The 15912-nt window shown below is 42.7% G+C and overlaps 1 protein-coding gene across 9 annotated transcripts in view; it reads left to right on the plus strand.

Annotated features, from left to right (window-relative positions):
- Positions 1-13110, plus strand: part of RCBTB2 (RCC1 and BTB domain containing protein 2) — a 51495-nt gene extending 38385 nt beyond the window's left edge. For 8 of the 9 annotated variants that reach the window (XM_004376577.2, XM_023731564.1, XM_023731567.1 and 5 more), the window contains one exon: positions 10790-12654. In XM_004376577.2, coding sequence (XP_004376634.1) covers positions 10790-10930 — 141 coding nt within the window. In that variant the 3' untranslated portion in view covers positions 10931-12654. Of the gene's footprint in view, positions 1-10789; positions 12655-12920 lie in introns of those variants that run through there. The other variant, XR_002824142.1, reaches the window with a different exon arrangement.
- Positions 13111-15912: the final 2802 nt, after the last annotated feature.

The following is a 15912-nucleotide window of genomic DNA, read 5'->3' on the forward strand; positions in this document are numbered from 1 at the left end:
ATATATATATATATATGGAGAGAGAGATTTATACCAAAGAAATGGCCCACACAGTTGTAGAGGCTGAAAAGTCCCAAGTCCGTAGGTCAGGTGTCAGGCTGGAGGCTTCTTCTCACTCACGTAGCTGCAGGGGCTGATGAACCTTAAGATCGGCAGGTCAGACAACTGCTGCCTCACAGGCTGTGGAGGCCAACCAATTCCAAGTTTGGCAGGCAATATGGCAAGCTGCTAGCTCAAGCCTGCAGGATCCAGAGCAAGCAAATGCCAGAGAGCTTTGCCAGAAAGTCCATATATATTGGATGCAGGCCATACCCTCAAGGAAACTCTCTTTCAACTGATGGACTGCTAACTGCAGATCTCATCATGGAGTTGATTACATTATATCAGATTTCACCATAGAGGTGATTACATCATTACATAACTGCCAAACTACATCATAACTGCCAAATCACTGAGAATCATGACCCAGCCAAGTTGACACGCAACCTTAACCAATTCCACCAGTTGTCAACTTGGCACCTGTACACATCTCCTGAAACCATACATAATCTCAAAATAAATGAAGTCATACTTCTGCCTAACATGATTCAACTAACACATGTACAACTGAAAACGCAGTAGCCTTGTTTATATCTTATATTTTATAAGTGAAGAAAACAAAAATATTTGATGCACACAGGCAAGGAAGAAATACCCATAACAATTACAGTCCTCATTTCTGCAACTGGTCATGTGGTCATCGCTTGTTTTAAAACTACCTTCTTCCATTACCCATTACATATTCCCTTTACGCTCAGCAAGCACCTCAGCTAGTCGTGGTTCTTTGCCTGGTGGGGTGACCAAGACCTTCATTCCTGAAGGGTCTGGGCCATAAGTAGTCATGTTGGAATTGGGTTGCTGTAATTTTCCATTGACTTTAATCACAGGGCATGGTAGTACTAAGAGACACCCTAAGGGATTTCCTGTATTCTAGACATACTCTACCCCCATTATGTATTATCAACCCAATTTCATCTTGGGAATCAGGACCAGTCGCACCAGCCAATGCAGTAACTCCCTTCTTTGCCTGTTGATACAGAGCCATGAGGAGCTCAAAGTGGCTGGGTGACATTCTTAACTTTCAGTTCAGTGGAATCAGTGTTGTATATGCTCTTGGGAGCATTCCTTTCTTTGGAAATAAGAGCTCTAGACCCAAAGAACATAGGGCTGCAGGGACAGGAAACAAAAATTTTGAGAGTGGGTCACTAGGGGTAATAATGAGTGGTGCCACCCCCATCTCCACCCCTAGATTCCTGGACCCATGAATCATGCCTATGGGAAAGACAGCATCGTATACTGGATGCTAGTTTAGAGCATATACAGCCTCCTGGAGAACATTGCCCCAACCCTGCAAAGTTGACACCTAGCTGGTGCTGTAATTATGTCTTTAGAAGGCCAGCTGCTATTAAGCCAGCTGCTTCAGGATGATGGGGAACATGGTAAGACTAATGAATTCCATGATCATGGGCCCATTGCCACACTTCATTTGCTGTGAAATGATTCCCTTGTTCCATAGTGATACTGTGTGAGATACCATGATGGTGCATAAGGCATTCTGTAAGTCCACAGATAGTAGTTTGGGCTGAAGCATTGTGTGCAGGGAAGGAAAATCCATATCCAGAGTAAGTATTCCAGTAAGAACAAAACACTGCCCTTTCCATGATGGAAGTGATCCAGTGTAATCAACCTGTCACCAAGTTAATGGCTGATCACCTCAAGGAATTGGTGCCATATTGGGGACTCAATGCTGGTCTCTGCTGCTGGCAGATTGAGCACTGAGCAGTAGCTGTAGGCAAGTTGGTCTTGGTGAGTGGAAGTCCATGTTGCTGAGCCCATGCGTAATCTCCATCCCTGCCACCATGGCCACTTGGTTCATGAGCCCATTGAGCAATGATGGGAGAGGCTGGGGAAAGAAGATGACTGGTTTTCACACTTGATTGTTAAAATCCTCCTCTGCCGATGTCACCCTTTGGTGAGTGTTCACTTGAGACACAAATATCTTCACTTCTTTGGCCCATTCAGAGAGGGCTATCCACATACCTCTTCCCCATAAATCTTTGTCTCCAATTTTCCAATCATGTTCCTTCCAAGTCCCTGACTATCCAGCCAAACCATTGGCCGCAGACCGTGAATCAGTATACAGTTGCACATCTGACCATTTTTCCTTCCAGGCAAAGTGAACAATGAGGTGCACTGTTGGAAGTTCTGCCCATTGGAGGATTTCCCTTTACCACTGTCCTTCAGGGAGGTCCCAGAAAGGGGCTGTAGTGCTGCCACTATCCATTTCTGAGTAGTACCTGCGTATCACACAGAACCATCTGTAAACCAGGCAAGCGATTTCGCTTCCTCAGTGAACTGAGAATAAGGAACTCCCCATGAGGCCATAGATGCAGACTGGGAGAGGACAGGTAATGTGATAGGAATGGAGACTATAGGCATTTGGGCCACTGCCTCATACACCTTACTTGTGCCTTCAGGTCCTGCTCCGGCCCAATGTCATATATACCACTTCCATTTAATTATGGAGTGTTACTGTGCCATCCAGCTTTATGGCTCTGTGGGTCAGACAAGACCTAGTTCATGATGGGCAGCTCAGGCCACATGGTGACTTGGTGGCCTGTGGTTAAGTGTTCAGTCTCTACTAAGGCCCAGTAACAAGCTAAAAGCTGTTTCTCAAAAGGAGAGTAGTTATCTGCAGAGGACGGCGGGGCTTTGCCCCAAAATCCTAAGGGTCTACGCTGTGATTCACCAATAGGGACCTGCCAGAACTCCAAACAGCATCTCTATCCACCAATAACACTTCAAGCACCATTGGGTCAGCTGGATCATAAGGCCCAAGTGGCAGAGCAGCTTGTATGGCAGCCTGAACCTGTTGCAGAGCCTTCTTGTGGTCTGGGCCCCTCTCAAAACTAGCAACTTTTCAAGTCGCTTGATAAATAGGTTTGAGTAGCACAGCCAAATGAGGGATATGCTGCCTCTAAAATCAGCAAAGGCCCACCAGGTGTTGTGCCTTCTTTTTAGTTGTAAGAAGAGCCAGATGCAACAACTTTTTCTTTACTCTAGAAGGAATATATTAACATGCCCCACACCACTGGACCCTTAGAAATTTTACTGAGGTGAAAGGTGCCTGCATTTTTGTCGGGTTAATTTCCTGCCCTATAGCACACAAACATCTTACCAATAAGTTTAGAGTCATTGATACTTCTTCCTTACTAGGTTCAATCAGCATACTGTCATCAGTGTGATGGACCAGTGTGACGTCTGGTGGAAGGGAAAGGGATCAGGGTCCCTGCGGACTAAATTATGACATAGGGCTGGAGAGTTGATATACCTCTGAGGTAAGACAGTAAAGGTGTACTGCTAGTCATGCCAAATGAAGCAAACTGCTTCTGGTGGTCCTTCGAAACAGGTATGGAGAAAAAGGCATTAGCCAGATGAGTAGCTGCATACCAGGTACCAGGAGGTGTATTAATTTGCTCAAGTAATGGACCAATATCTGAAACAGTAGCTGCAATTGGAATCACCACCTGGTTAAGTTTTCAGTCATCCACTGTCATTCTCCAAGATCCATCTGTTTTTTGCACAGGCCAGATAGGCAAATTGAATGGGGATGTGGTGGGGATTACCACCCCTGCATCCTTCAAGTCCTTAATGGTGGCAGTAATCTCTGTGATCCCTCCAGGAATGCAGTATTGCTTTTGGTTTACTATTTTCCTAGGTAGGGGTAGTTCTAATGACATCCACTTAGCCTTTCCTATCATAATAGCCCTTACTCCACATGTCAGGTATCCAAAATGGGGGTTCTGCCAGTTGCTGGGTATGTCTATTCCAATTATGCATTCCGGAACTGGGGAAATTACTACAGGATGGGTTCCAGGGACCCAATGGACCCACTGTGAAACAGACATGAGCTAAAACTCCATTAATAGCTTGACTTCTGTATGCCCCCACTTTGACTAGTAGGCCACATTGACCTTTTGGGTCTCCTGGAATTAGTGTCAGTTCAGACCCAGTGTTCAATAATCCCCCAGAAGTTTATTTCCTTTTTCCCAATAAACAGTCACTCATAAAAGGATGCAGATCCCTTTGGGGAAGGCTGGGAGAAAGGTCAACAGTATAAATTTTTGGCAGTGCATTGGAGTCCTTCCTTAGGGGGTCCTGGCCTCTCCTTCATTCACAGTGTTGTGGGTCAGTAAACTGGCTCAAGTCTGGGAATTGATTGATGGGCCATAACTCTTTATTCTGGCAATTCAAGTTAACCTGCCATTTACTTGACCTAGAATTCTTCTGCTTTTACAGATCAAGTAAATATTTAGTAGATTTCCCATCTATTTCACTCCTAGGGACACCTTGACTAAGTAGCCAATGCCATAAGTCCACATATGAGTCAGACTATTCTGATTACTACTTTTACTACAGTGTCCGTTACAGTAACCATGCCCACCTTGTCTTTGTCAATTTAGTGTCGCCACTTGGCCTCTACTGCCATGGGTTCCAATCAGCCCCATTGTAGTTAGGTGTCTTACTTCAGTTTGGGCAGTTCCCACTGTCAAACCTAACTTGCATAAAATAGCAATCACAGCAGTCTTCAAGGATGCTAAGGCTCTCTTCACAAATTTGTTCCTCATCCTTGTGGTAAAAGGTGTGTTCTTTGGGCATTCCATGTGTGGGTCTCTGGTCTAACCTGGTAAATCCACTCTAACATGCCAGTTTCCCTAAGGCTTTGGATACCTTCTTCTACAGTATACCAAGGCAGTTCTGGTACTTCAGCTTGATTTAGTGTAGGCCACCACGTAACCCCTGCATTAGTGAGCCAACCAAATAAACTATTAGATCCTTTCCTAACATCTTGAGCTGAAACACTGAATGAAGAATCTGTGCTTAGTGGGCCCATATCAGTAAACTCAGACTATCTACCTTTATGGTCCTTGCACCATTATCCCATACTCATTGTCATGGATTGAATTATGTCCCCCAAAAATATACGTGTCAGTTTGGCTGGGCCGTGATTCCCAGTATTGTGTGATTTTTCTTTATGTTGTAAATCCTGCCACTATGATGTTAATGAAGTGGGATAGGTGGCAGTTATGTTAATGAGGCAGGGCTCAATCTACAAGATTGGAATGTGTCTTGAGCCAATCTCTTTTGAGATATAAAAGAGAGAAGTGAGCAGAGAGACAGGGGGACCTCTACCACCAAGAAAGCAGCATTGGGAGCGTAGTGCATCCTTTGGATCTTGGATTCCAGCACAGAGAAGCTCCCAGTCCAGTGGAAGATTGTTGACAAGGATCTTCCTCCAGAGCCTACAGAGAAAGCCTTCCCCTGGAGCAAATGCTCTGAATTTGGACTTATAGCCTACTAGACTGTGAGAGGATGAATTTCTCTTTGTTAAAGCCATCCACTTGTGGTATTTCTGTTATAGCAGCACTAGATAACTAAGACAGAATTTGGTACCGAGAGTAGGGTGCTGCTGTAACAGACACTTAAAATGTGGAAGCGGTTTTGAAACTGTGAATGGTTAAAGGACTCGGAAGGAAGTGAGGAGAACTGTTAACACCAGAGATGGAGCAGATGGTGAGAAGCAGCAGCAGAGAACTGGCAGCAGCAGAGAACCTGCAGTGGCAAAGAACTGGCAGCAGCAGAACCAGGAGACTAGTGCCAGACAGTGCTGGAACTGACCCACAGAGTGAGAGAGCTGAGTGCTTTTGAGCAGGAGGCTTCCTGGTGTAGTAGGGTGCCTCTGGGCACTTATCAGTGGAGCTAGGCTTGCCAACCCATAGAGCAAGAGAGCTGAGTGCCTTCCATCTGAAGTTTACTGGCAGAGTAGGTTGCCTCTAGGCACTTACTGGTGGAGCTAAGAGCTTTGGAACACTAGCCCCACCAGAGCAGATGCAGGTGAAGAGTCCTGAGGGGCTGAGAGGCCAAGAAACCAGGAAGCAGGAGCTGAAGAGACAAGGAACATAGGAAGCCGAGCTGCCTCAGTCTCAAAGGGTATGGCCATGACCTCTGGGATTTCAGAGAGTGGACCATGGTCTCTGGTGTTTCTAAGGGTGGAGTTGCCACTCAGATGGACTGGGAGAATGGCAGGCCTAAAGCCGAGGGAGCAGAGTTGCCATCCCATTGGGCCTGGAGGGTGGAGCTGAAGGCCGGGGCTGAGGGGACTCCACTCAGACTCCATAGAGTGTGGCCAATGCCTAGAGTCTGGAGGGCAGGGCCATTGTGTAAATTGTGTTAGAGAACAGAGGATTATTTTCAAAGCCTTGAGAGCTGATGTAATGTGTTCTGCTAACTTGCTTGGTGCCTGTTATCCTTTTTTCCCTCCAGTTTCTCTCATATGTAGTGGAAATGTCTGGCTTGTGCCTATTCTGCTGTTGTAGCTTTGGAAGCAGATACCTTGTATTCTAGATTTCACAGATGAAGAGGAAGTTTTGGATTTTGGACTTGGAGTTAAGACTTTTGCTATGATATGATGGGGTGGATATGTTTTACATGTGGCAAGGACATGAATTTTGGGGGGCCAGAGGGTGGAATGTCATGGATTGAATTGTGTTCCCCAAAAATATGTATGTCAATTTGGCTGGGCCGTGATTCCCAGTATTGTGTGATTGTCCACCATTTTGTCATCTGATGTGATTTTCCTATGTGTTGTCAATCCTATCTCTATGATGTTAATGAGATGGGATAAGAGGCAGTTATGTTAATGAGGCAGGGCTCAATCTACAAGATTGGATTGTGTCTTGAGTCAGTCTCTTTTGAGATACAAAAGAGAGAAGCAAACAGAGAGATGGGGGACCTCATACCACCAAGAAAGCAGCACCGAGAGCAGAGCATGTCCTTTGGACTCAGGGTTCCTGCGTGGAGAAGCTCCCAGTCCAGGGGAAGATTGATGGCAAGGATCTTCCTCCAGAGCCGACAGAGAAAGCCTTCCCTTGGAGCTGATCCTCTGAATTTGGACTTCTAGCTTACTAGACTGTGAGAGAATAAATTTCTCTTTGTTAAAGCCATCCACTTGTGGTAGTTCTGTAATAGCAGTACTAGATAACTAAGACACCCATAATAGCCATTCCTACATGTATTCCCCTGGTTTCTGTTTGTATATAGTAGAATAGTCAAGCAGTTCTTTTGGTGTGTAGCATACCTCCTCCTGGGTCATTTTGTACTTCACCTTTTGGGGCTTACTGAGACTTAAGTCTAGTTATAGGTCTAGAAGCAAAAATTGGTGGTGGGGTTGTGTTTTGAGAAGATTCAACTATGTCTTATAAGGCATCTGCCTCAGGCACATGGTTATAGAGGCTGGCAAGTCCCAAGTCTGTGGGTCTGGAGTCAGGCTGGAGGTTTCTACTGACTCATGTCGCTGCAGGGGCTGATGAACCCAAGATCAGCAGGTCAGATGGCGGGGTGCTGTGTCACAGGCTGCAGAAGCCAATGAATCCCAAGATTGGCAGTCAATACGGCAAGCCCCTGGCTCATGTCCCAAGAACTGGAGGTGACATGATGATGAGCCGGATGCAGGATCCAGAGCAAGCAAAACCCAAGAGCAAATTATTTTGGATGCAGACCACACCCCCCAAGGAAACTCTCTTTCAACTGATTGGCTGCTCATAGCAGATCTCATCATGGAGGTGATTACATTATATCAGATGTCATTATGGAGGTGATTACATCATTACATAATTGCCAGACTACATCACAACTGCCAAACCACTGAGAATCATGGCCCAGGCATGTTGACACACAACCTTAACCATCACAGTAAGTGAACAAAGCAGACCAGTATCTCTGTCCTCATGGAACTTACTTTCTGGTGAAGGGAGATGGACTGTAAATAAATACAATATGTAGTATGTCAGAAGGTGATGTGGAAACAAGTTAGGTAGATAGGAGAGGGAAGTGGGAGTGCCAGGCTGAGGTGCAGTGGAAATTGTAACTTGAAGTCAGGGAGGGCAGGCCTCTCTGAGCCGGTGACTGAGTAAAGCCTTAGAGGAGCTGAGGAAATGAGCCTTGAATATGTCTGGCTGGATGCTTGCCAGGTAAAAGGAACCAAACCAAAAAACCAAACCAGTTCTGTCAACTCAGCTGCAACTCATGGCAACCCCATGTGTGCTGAGTAGCACTGCTCCGTAGGATTTTCAAGGCTGTGACCTTTCAGAAGCAGTTTACCAGGCAGGTACAAGGAGGAGCAAATGAAAAGGTCTTGTTGTGGAAACAGCAAGGTAAGTGTGGGCAGAGTCTAGTGAGGGGAGGAAATTTGTGGATGAAGTCGGAGACACCCTGTGGTGGGGCAGGGGTGTGGAGGCAGACTCCCCTGTAGAGCCCAGAGGCAAGTTCAAGGAATTCGAGTTCTCCTCTGAGTGAGCTGGAAAGCCATGGGAGGGTTTTGAGAGGAGCAGATGTGATCTGACTCCCATTTAAAAAGAATTACCCTGGCTGCTGTGTTGAGAATAGTATGTGGGGGCTGGAGGAGGAGGTTTAGTTAGGAGATTGTATAATCCAGTGTGAGGTGATGGTGCCATAGAATTCAACCAAAGGGGCTGGATCTCTGTCTTGTTTCACTTCCAGGTGCTGTAGGCAAAAGAAAAAGTCCCTTCTAAAAAATCTAATCAAGAATCTTTGATTTTAAATGGATAGTGGTATATTGAGCATATGTTAATGAACCACATTCCTTATGTATAAGTACCATGCTGTGCTATCAGGTGGGCATGTGGAAGTTCATTGGTTCTATCACTCAGGCTCACCTGGCAGTGCCGGCCTGACCCTAGAGCCTGCCCAGCTGTGTTTAGGGATAAAATAGAGGTTCTTCTCATGTAGTTTGTTTCTTTGCTTAAAACAAAACGTAATGTGGATTTGTGAGTACACTGGGATGTCTATTGGTATTGCTCATTTTTTAGTCTATTTTTTTCGTCTTCAGCATTTGCTATAACTTAAGTGTTCTCTAAGGAGTCCCTGGGTAGGGTAGATAGTTAAGCACTGGACTGCCAACCGAAAGGTTAGTGGTTTGATCCCACCCAGAGGCACCTCAGAAGTCAGGCCTGCTTCAAGAAAATCCGCTATTGAAAACCCTATGGAGTATCGTTCTACTCTGACACACATGGGACCGCAATGAGTCAGAGTTGAGTCCATGGCAACTGGTTGATGTGTTATTTAAAGAAGAAAAAATTACAGTGTGCAATGTGCATATATAGTTGCTTGGAAGTCATTTTAGGCTTTATTTTTATAAGTTAGCTTCAGCGACACAGAGAGGGAAATTTTAAAATTAACCACCACCTAGCAGCACCTTGTGTCAAGACGGCAACGTAGCCCGAGTCTGAGGTGTGCAGAAGGTCTCAGCAGGCAGGCCTGACTTTGACCTTAGTTTCCCCCAGGGTCACCTTCATTCTGATCCTCAGATTTACAGTTGTAATCGAGAATTACTACAGGATTTTTCGCTGTCCCGGAGTGCATTACAGTAAGCCATAAAACTCCCATCTGTTGAGTTCTCTTACCAGAAAGCCTTGAAAGTCACAATTTCTTAAAAGCATTTTCCTGGGTAAGATTACTGACGGTATGTGTGGTCTTGTTACTGAACTGAATGGGTTCGCCGCTTGAACTCTTGTTAAGAATAAGAGTCAAGGGGATTTAAAGCAAGGCATAGTTTATTACTCGAAGCGAGTAAGGAGACGAGGGGGCATCCTTCCCAAAGCACTCTCTCGCCCAACAAAGGGCTGGGGGAAGTTTTGTACCACGCTGGAAAGGGGAATGCATACATATTCATTAACTTCATACATATCCAAAAAGGAGTCGGGGTAGGATTTGGCACGGAAGTGGCTGACGGGCTTCTTGCTTCTGAAATGGGCTCAGTCACTGCTCGATGACGTATGTCCAGTGATTTTGGTCCCTTGGCAGGGGTCTTTTGGTTCCTAGGCAATACTTATTATGGGATGGGGCCATATGGTGGTCAGCCTGGTCTCTTACCGCGCATGCCCAGGATTCTAGTTCTAATTGGCTGATCTGAAAGCTGCCAGCTGGAAGGAAGCAGCTTAAACTTTAACCACAAGTGAGGTAAACAGTGTTTTGTGGTCGACACCATTCTTCTTCTAGAAAAATTTTTAACTGACATAACGTGTTGTCCAAGGCCTTTTCTGCCCCTAGCTGGTCTCAGTCTGATGAAATTCAAGCACACCCGCCTACGCTTGTCATCTTGTGAAGGCAAAATAAGAGTAGAGGCCTGGTAAAGACTTAAGAAGAGTAGTTTCCAGCGTTGCTCTTCTTTTTTACGGCTGACCTTTTTCTCCCACTAACTGTTTATACTTAGAAATGCTTAAAGCACACAGGGGAATATAAAAGAGGAGCATAGTGCTTTTAACAAATAAAGTGGAATGAACAAACCCTGTCATTAGGAAAACGTACAGAGTATTCTTACTTAGGGGCCTCTTGCCGGGAAGAAAAAGGAAGATAGTTTGCGTTGGTTGGTGGGGGGGAACTTTAACGTTTTATTTTGCGTGGTTTAAATTTTTACAAGCATTGGTCACATAACAATGTATGTGTAAGTTTTTGTATGGGAAAAAATTAAAAAAAATTTTTTTACAATTATGGATTCATATGCGATAGATAGTTATGTAAGTGTTCTTTGGGTATTGTCATGACAACATTTCTTCCTGTTCGCTAGCAAGGACTTTTGCCTACTTGTTGAGGAATAGCCATGCTATGTTGCAATTGCATTGCATTAGGAAGCACTAATTTGTTAAACCATTTTTGTTGTTGTTCTTCCTAGGATTTAGAAGAATTCTGCTTCAGATTTTGCATAAACCATTTGACTGTAGTAACACAAACTTCAGGCTTTGCAGAAATGGACCATGACCTTCTGAAGAACTTTATCAGTAAAGCAAGCCGAGTTGGAGCTTTTAAAAATTGATCCCCATCCGCAGGAAAGGAAAGAATCTGTGAGCCTTTCCATTTTCCCCACAAAAGCCAGAGAAGAGTACCTTCTCTTTAATGACTGTTACTTCTGATAAACTTGGTAAGCTACGTTTAGCTGAATACTTACGTCCGGTCAAAGGAAGGACAGTGGTCAGTCTTCTCCATCTGCCGGAAATCCAAGTTTACACAGAAAGTATTAAAGGCTCTGATGAGATGTGACTAAGCTCAAGGGAAAGGACTTTAAAATGTCTTAAACTATATTCACCATTTCCTCTTTTGAGTCACTTAAGTCGGACACCACTGTTACATTGGTCTCAACTTACGCTATTCTGGCCAAATGTCCCGTTATTCATGTGGCTGGCGTCACGTGAGTGCTCACAGGGAGCACTGTCAGCCCCCGGCACAGTGCCCTGCATGTACTAGGCACTCGATTAATTTATTACCAGTCTTAAGTATGCCCTCACAACAGCTTTAACTGTGGGATACCCATGAAGGAATAACTTACACAAAATAAATTAACAGTCTGTAATTATTGATGTTCCGATTCATCTGGTACAGCGTTCTGAGAAAGAGTGGCTAATTTGGAGCATTAATTAGCATGCACAAAAGGCCCAAGGGCTAATTTTAACTTTCTGTTTCCTCCAAGTCATTAATTTCTCAAATAGGATTATTGAATATGAAGTACTGTCTCTGGATGAATGTTATTTCTGGGCTCATCTGCCTTACATAATTGCATAATGCCCTTTGTTTTTCTCTGTGTTAAGAGGGATTTGCATCTGTAAGTTAGAATGATTATATGAGTTTCTGGTAGTTGACTTTTGTGTCAGCATAAAACAGGTCTCTTAACCTGGCACCCAGTATAATTATAAAGTACTAGCATTGACAAGAATGAGATGAATTTATACTTTTTAGATCAAAACAAGTTATCCAGCTGCAAAAGAGAAGCTGCAATGGCATTGTAGTGTCAGATTCTTCTAACGTGTCTCATGGTATGACACTGTGTAAAGAAAAACCTTTTGGAGTTAGAAATCTTGTTCTCATGCTGAACTATTTGATAATAAAATGCTTATTTGCAGATTATACAACAAATGTGTTTTTTTTTATCCCTAAGAAGCAGCAAAATTATAAAATAATCCCATGTCTCTTAGATATATATAAGTTCGATATATGATAAGCTTGTTTTTAAAGCACTTAGATAAGGTCTCAGCACATCCCACCCTAAAACATGAATGGCTTATAAACAACTTAATTACTCTTCGTATTATTGCCCTTCATTGCTTTTTATTGGTAAGGTCACTTTTTTTTTTAAACTTCCCCTTTCTCTCCTGTCCCCCAGCTCCTGGTAACCACAAATCTTTTTTTCACGTTATTTTATTGTGGGCTAGGTAAAAGTGTATAGTGCAAATTAGTTTCTCATTCAAAAAGTTATATACAAATTGTTTTGTGACATTGGTTGCAATCCCCACAATGTGTCAGCGCTCTTTCCCCTTCCACCCCAGGTTCCTCGTGTCCATTCGTCCAGTTTTCCTGTCCCTTCCTGCCTTCTCATCGTTGCTTTTGGTCAGGTGTTGCCCATTTGCTGTCATATACTTGATTTAACTAAGTAGCACGTTCCTCACGTGTGTTATTGTTTGTTTTATAGGCTTGTCTAACCTTTGGCTGAAAGGTGGACTTTGGGAGTAGGTTCAGTTCTGAGTTAGCAGGGTGTCCGGGGGCCATAGTCTCAGGGGTTCCTCCAGTCTGTGTCAGACCAGTAAGTCTGATCTTTTTTTGTGAATTTGAATTTTGTTCTACATTTTTATCTCACTCTGTCTGGGACCCTCTATTGTGATCCCTGTCAGAGTTGTCAGTGGTGGTAGCTGGGCACCATCTAGTTCTTCTGGACTCAGGCTGGTGGAGGCTGTGGTTCATGTGGTCCATTAGACCTTTGGACTAATATTTTCCTTCTGTCTTTGGTTTTTTCATTCTCCTTTGCTCTGGACCAGATGGGACCAATCGATGTATCTTAGATGGTGGCTCACAAGCTTTTAAGACCCCAGATGCTACTCAACAAAGTGGATGTAGATTTTCTTTAGGAATTATGTTATACCAGCTGACTTAGATGTCCTCCGAGACTGTGATCCCCAGCCCTCAGCCCAGAAACTCAGTCCCTCAAGGTATTTGGATGTGTCTAGGAAGCTTCTGTGACTTTGCCTTGGTCCAGTTGTGCTGCCTTCCCTGATAATGTGTATTGTCTTTCCCTTCACCAAAGTTAACACTTGTCTACTATCTAGTTAGTGATTTCAGCTCCCTACCTCTCCCCTCCCTAGTAACCATCAAAGATTGTTTTTTTGTGTGTGTGTAAACCTTTTCTTGAGTTTTTATAATAGTGGTCTCATACAGTATTTGTCCTTTTGTGATTATTTCACTCAGCATAATGCCCTCCAAATTCATCCATGTTGTGAGATGTTTCACCAGTTCATAATTGTTCTTTATTGTTGCATAGTATTCCATTGTGTGAATGTACCATAATTTGTTTATCATTCATCTGTTGATGGGTACTTGGGTTGTTTTCATTTGTTTGCTATGGTGAATAATGCTGCAATGAACATGGGTTATGCGTGTCTATTATTGTGCCAGCTCTTATTTCTCTAGGATATATTCCTAGGAGTAGGATTGCTGGATCGCATGGTATTTCTATTTCTAGCTTTTTAAGGAGGCACCTTATCATCGTCCATAGTACTTATACCATTTTACATTCCCACCAGCAGCATGTAAGATTCCAGTCTCCTCGCAACCTCTCCAACATTTGTTATTTTCTGTTCTTTTGATTAGTGCCAGTAATATCGGGGTGAGATGGTATCTCATTGTAGTTTTGATTTGCATTTCTCTAATGGCTAGTGATCTTAAGCATTTCCTCATTTTTCTGTTAGCCACGTTGAAGTATTCTGTAGATTTTACAGATTAGACCCTTGTCTGATGTGTTGTAGCCAAAAATTTTCTCCCAGTCTGTAGGTTCTCTTTTCACTCTTTTGGTGAAGTCTTGTGATGAACATAAGTTTTTAATTTGTAAGAGCTCCCAGTTATCTAGTTTATCTTCTGGTGTTTGTTCATTATTAGTTATGGTTTATATTATATTTATGCCATGTATTAGGGCTCCTAGCATTGTCTCTGTTTTTTCTTCCATGATCTTTATTGTTTGAGGTTTTATATTTAGAGTTAGTTTTTGTGAATGGTGTGAGGTATGGATCCTGTTTCATTTTTTTTACAGATGGACATCCAGTTTTGCCAGCATTTGTTAAAAAGATTATCTTTTCCCCCATTTAATGGACTTTGGTCCTTTGTCAAAGATCAGCTGACTATAGGTGGATGGATGTACGTTTGGGTTCTCAATTCTGTTCCACTGGTCTATGTGTCTGTTGTTGTACCAGTACCAGGCTGTTTTGACTATTGTGGCTGTAAAATAGGTTCTGACATCAGGTAGCGTGATGCCTCCTACTTTCTTCTGCTTCTGCAGTAATGCTTTATCTGGGGCCTCTTTCTTTTACATATAAAGTTGGTGATTAGTTTTTCTATCTCGTGAAAGAATGCTTTTGGTATGGGGATCGGGATTGCATTGTATCTGTAGATCGCTTTGGGTAGAATTGACATTTTCACAATGTTGAGTTTTCCTATCCATGCATGGTATGTTTTTCCATTTATGTATGTCTCTTGATTTCTTACAGTGGTGTTATGTAGTTTTCCTTGTATAGGTATTTTATGTCCCTGGTTAGATTTATTCCTAAGTATTTTATCTTCTTAGGGGCTATTATAAATGGTTTCCTGATTTCCTTTTCAAAGTTCTCTTTGTTGGTATATAGGAATCCAACTGATTTTGCACATTGATCTTCTATCCTGCTACTCTGCTGAATCTATTAGTTCCAGTAACTTTCTTGTGGAATCTTTGGGGTTCTCTCTCTATAGTATCATGTCATCTGCAAATAGGAATAGTTCTACTTCTTCTTTTCCAATTTGGATGCCCTTTCTTTTTCTTCCCTTATTGCTCTAGCTAGGACTTCCAGCACAATGTTAAATAAGAATGGTGATAAAGGACATCCTTGACTTGTTCCCATTCTCAGGGGGAATGTTTTCAGCCTCTCTCCATTGAGAGTGGAGAGAGGCTATTGGTTTTGTATAGATGCCCTTTATTATGTTGAGGAATTTCCCTTCAATTCCTATTTTATTGAGAGTTTTTATTAGGAATGGGTGTTAGAATTTATCAAATGCCTTTTCTGCGTCAATTGAGATGATCATGTGATTTGATACTTTTGTTCTATTTATGTGGTGGATTACATTGATTTTCTAATACTGAACCATCCTTACATACCTGGTATGAATTCCGCTTGGTTGTGGTGTATTTTTTTTTTTTTTATATGATGCTTAATTCTATTGTCTAGAACTTTGCTGAGAATTTTGCATCTATATTCATGAGAGATTTTGGTCTGTAGTTTTCTTTTTTTGTGATATCTTTGCATGGCTTTGGTATCAGGTTTATACTGGCTTCATAAAATGAATTTGGAAGTATTCTTTCCTTTTCTATGCTCTGAAATAGTTTGCATAGTACTGGTGTGAGCTCTTCTCTGAATGTCTGGTAGACTTCTCTAGTGAAGTGGTCTGGGCCAGGACTTTTTTTGTTGTTGGGAGTGGTTTATTTTTTTAATTACTTCTTCAATCTCTTCTTGTTGTTATGGGTCTGTTCAGATTTTCTATCTCAGTTTGTGTTAGTTTAGGTAGGTAGTGTGTTTCTAGACATTTATCCATTTCCTCTAGGTTCTCAAATTTGTTGGAGTACAGTTTTTCATAGTATTCTGTTATGATCCTTTTTATTTCAGTTGGGTCTATTGTAATGTCACCCATCTCATTTCTTATTTGGGTTATTTGCTTCCTTTCCTGTTTTTCTTTCATCAGTTTGACCCGTGCTTTGTCAACTTTGTTGATCTTTTCAAAGAACCAACTTTT

The sequence above is a fragment of the Trichechus manatus genome, unplaced genomic scaffold (genome assembly GCF_000243295.1).
Source record: "Trichechus manatus latirostris isolate Lorelei unplaced genomic scaffold, TriManLat1.0 scaffold00044, whole genome shotgun sequence".
NCBI classification, from domain to species: Eukaryota; Metazoa; Chordata; class Mammalia; order Sirenia; family Trichechidae; genus Trichechus; species Trichechus manatus.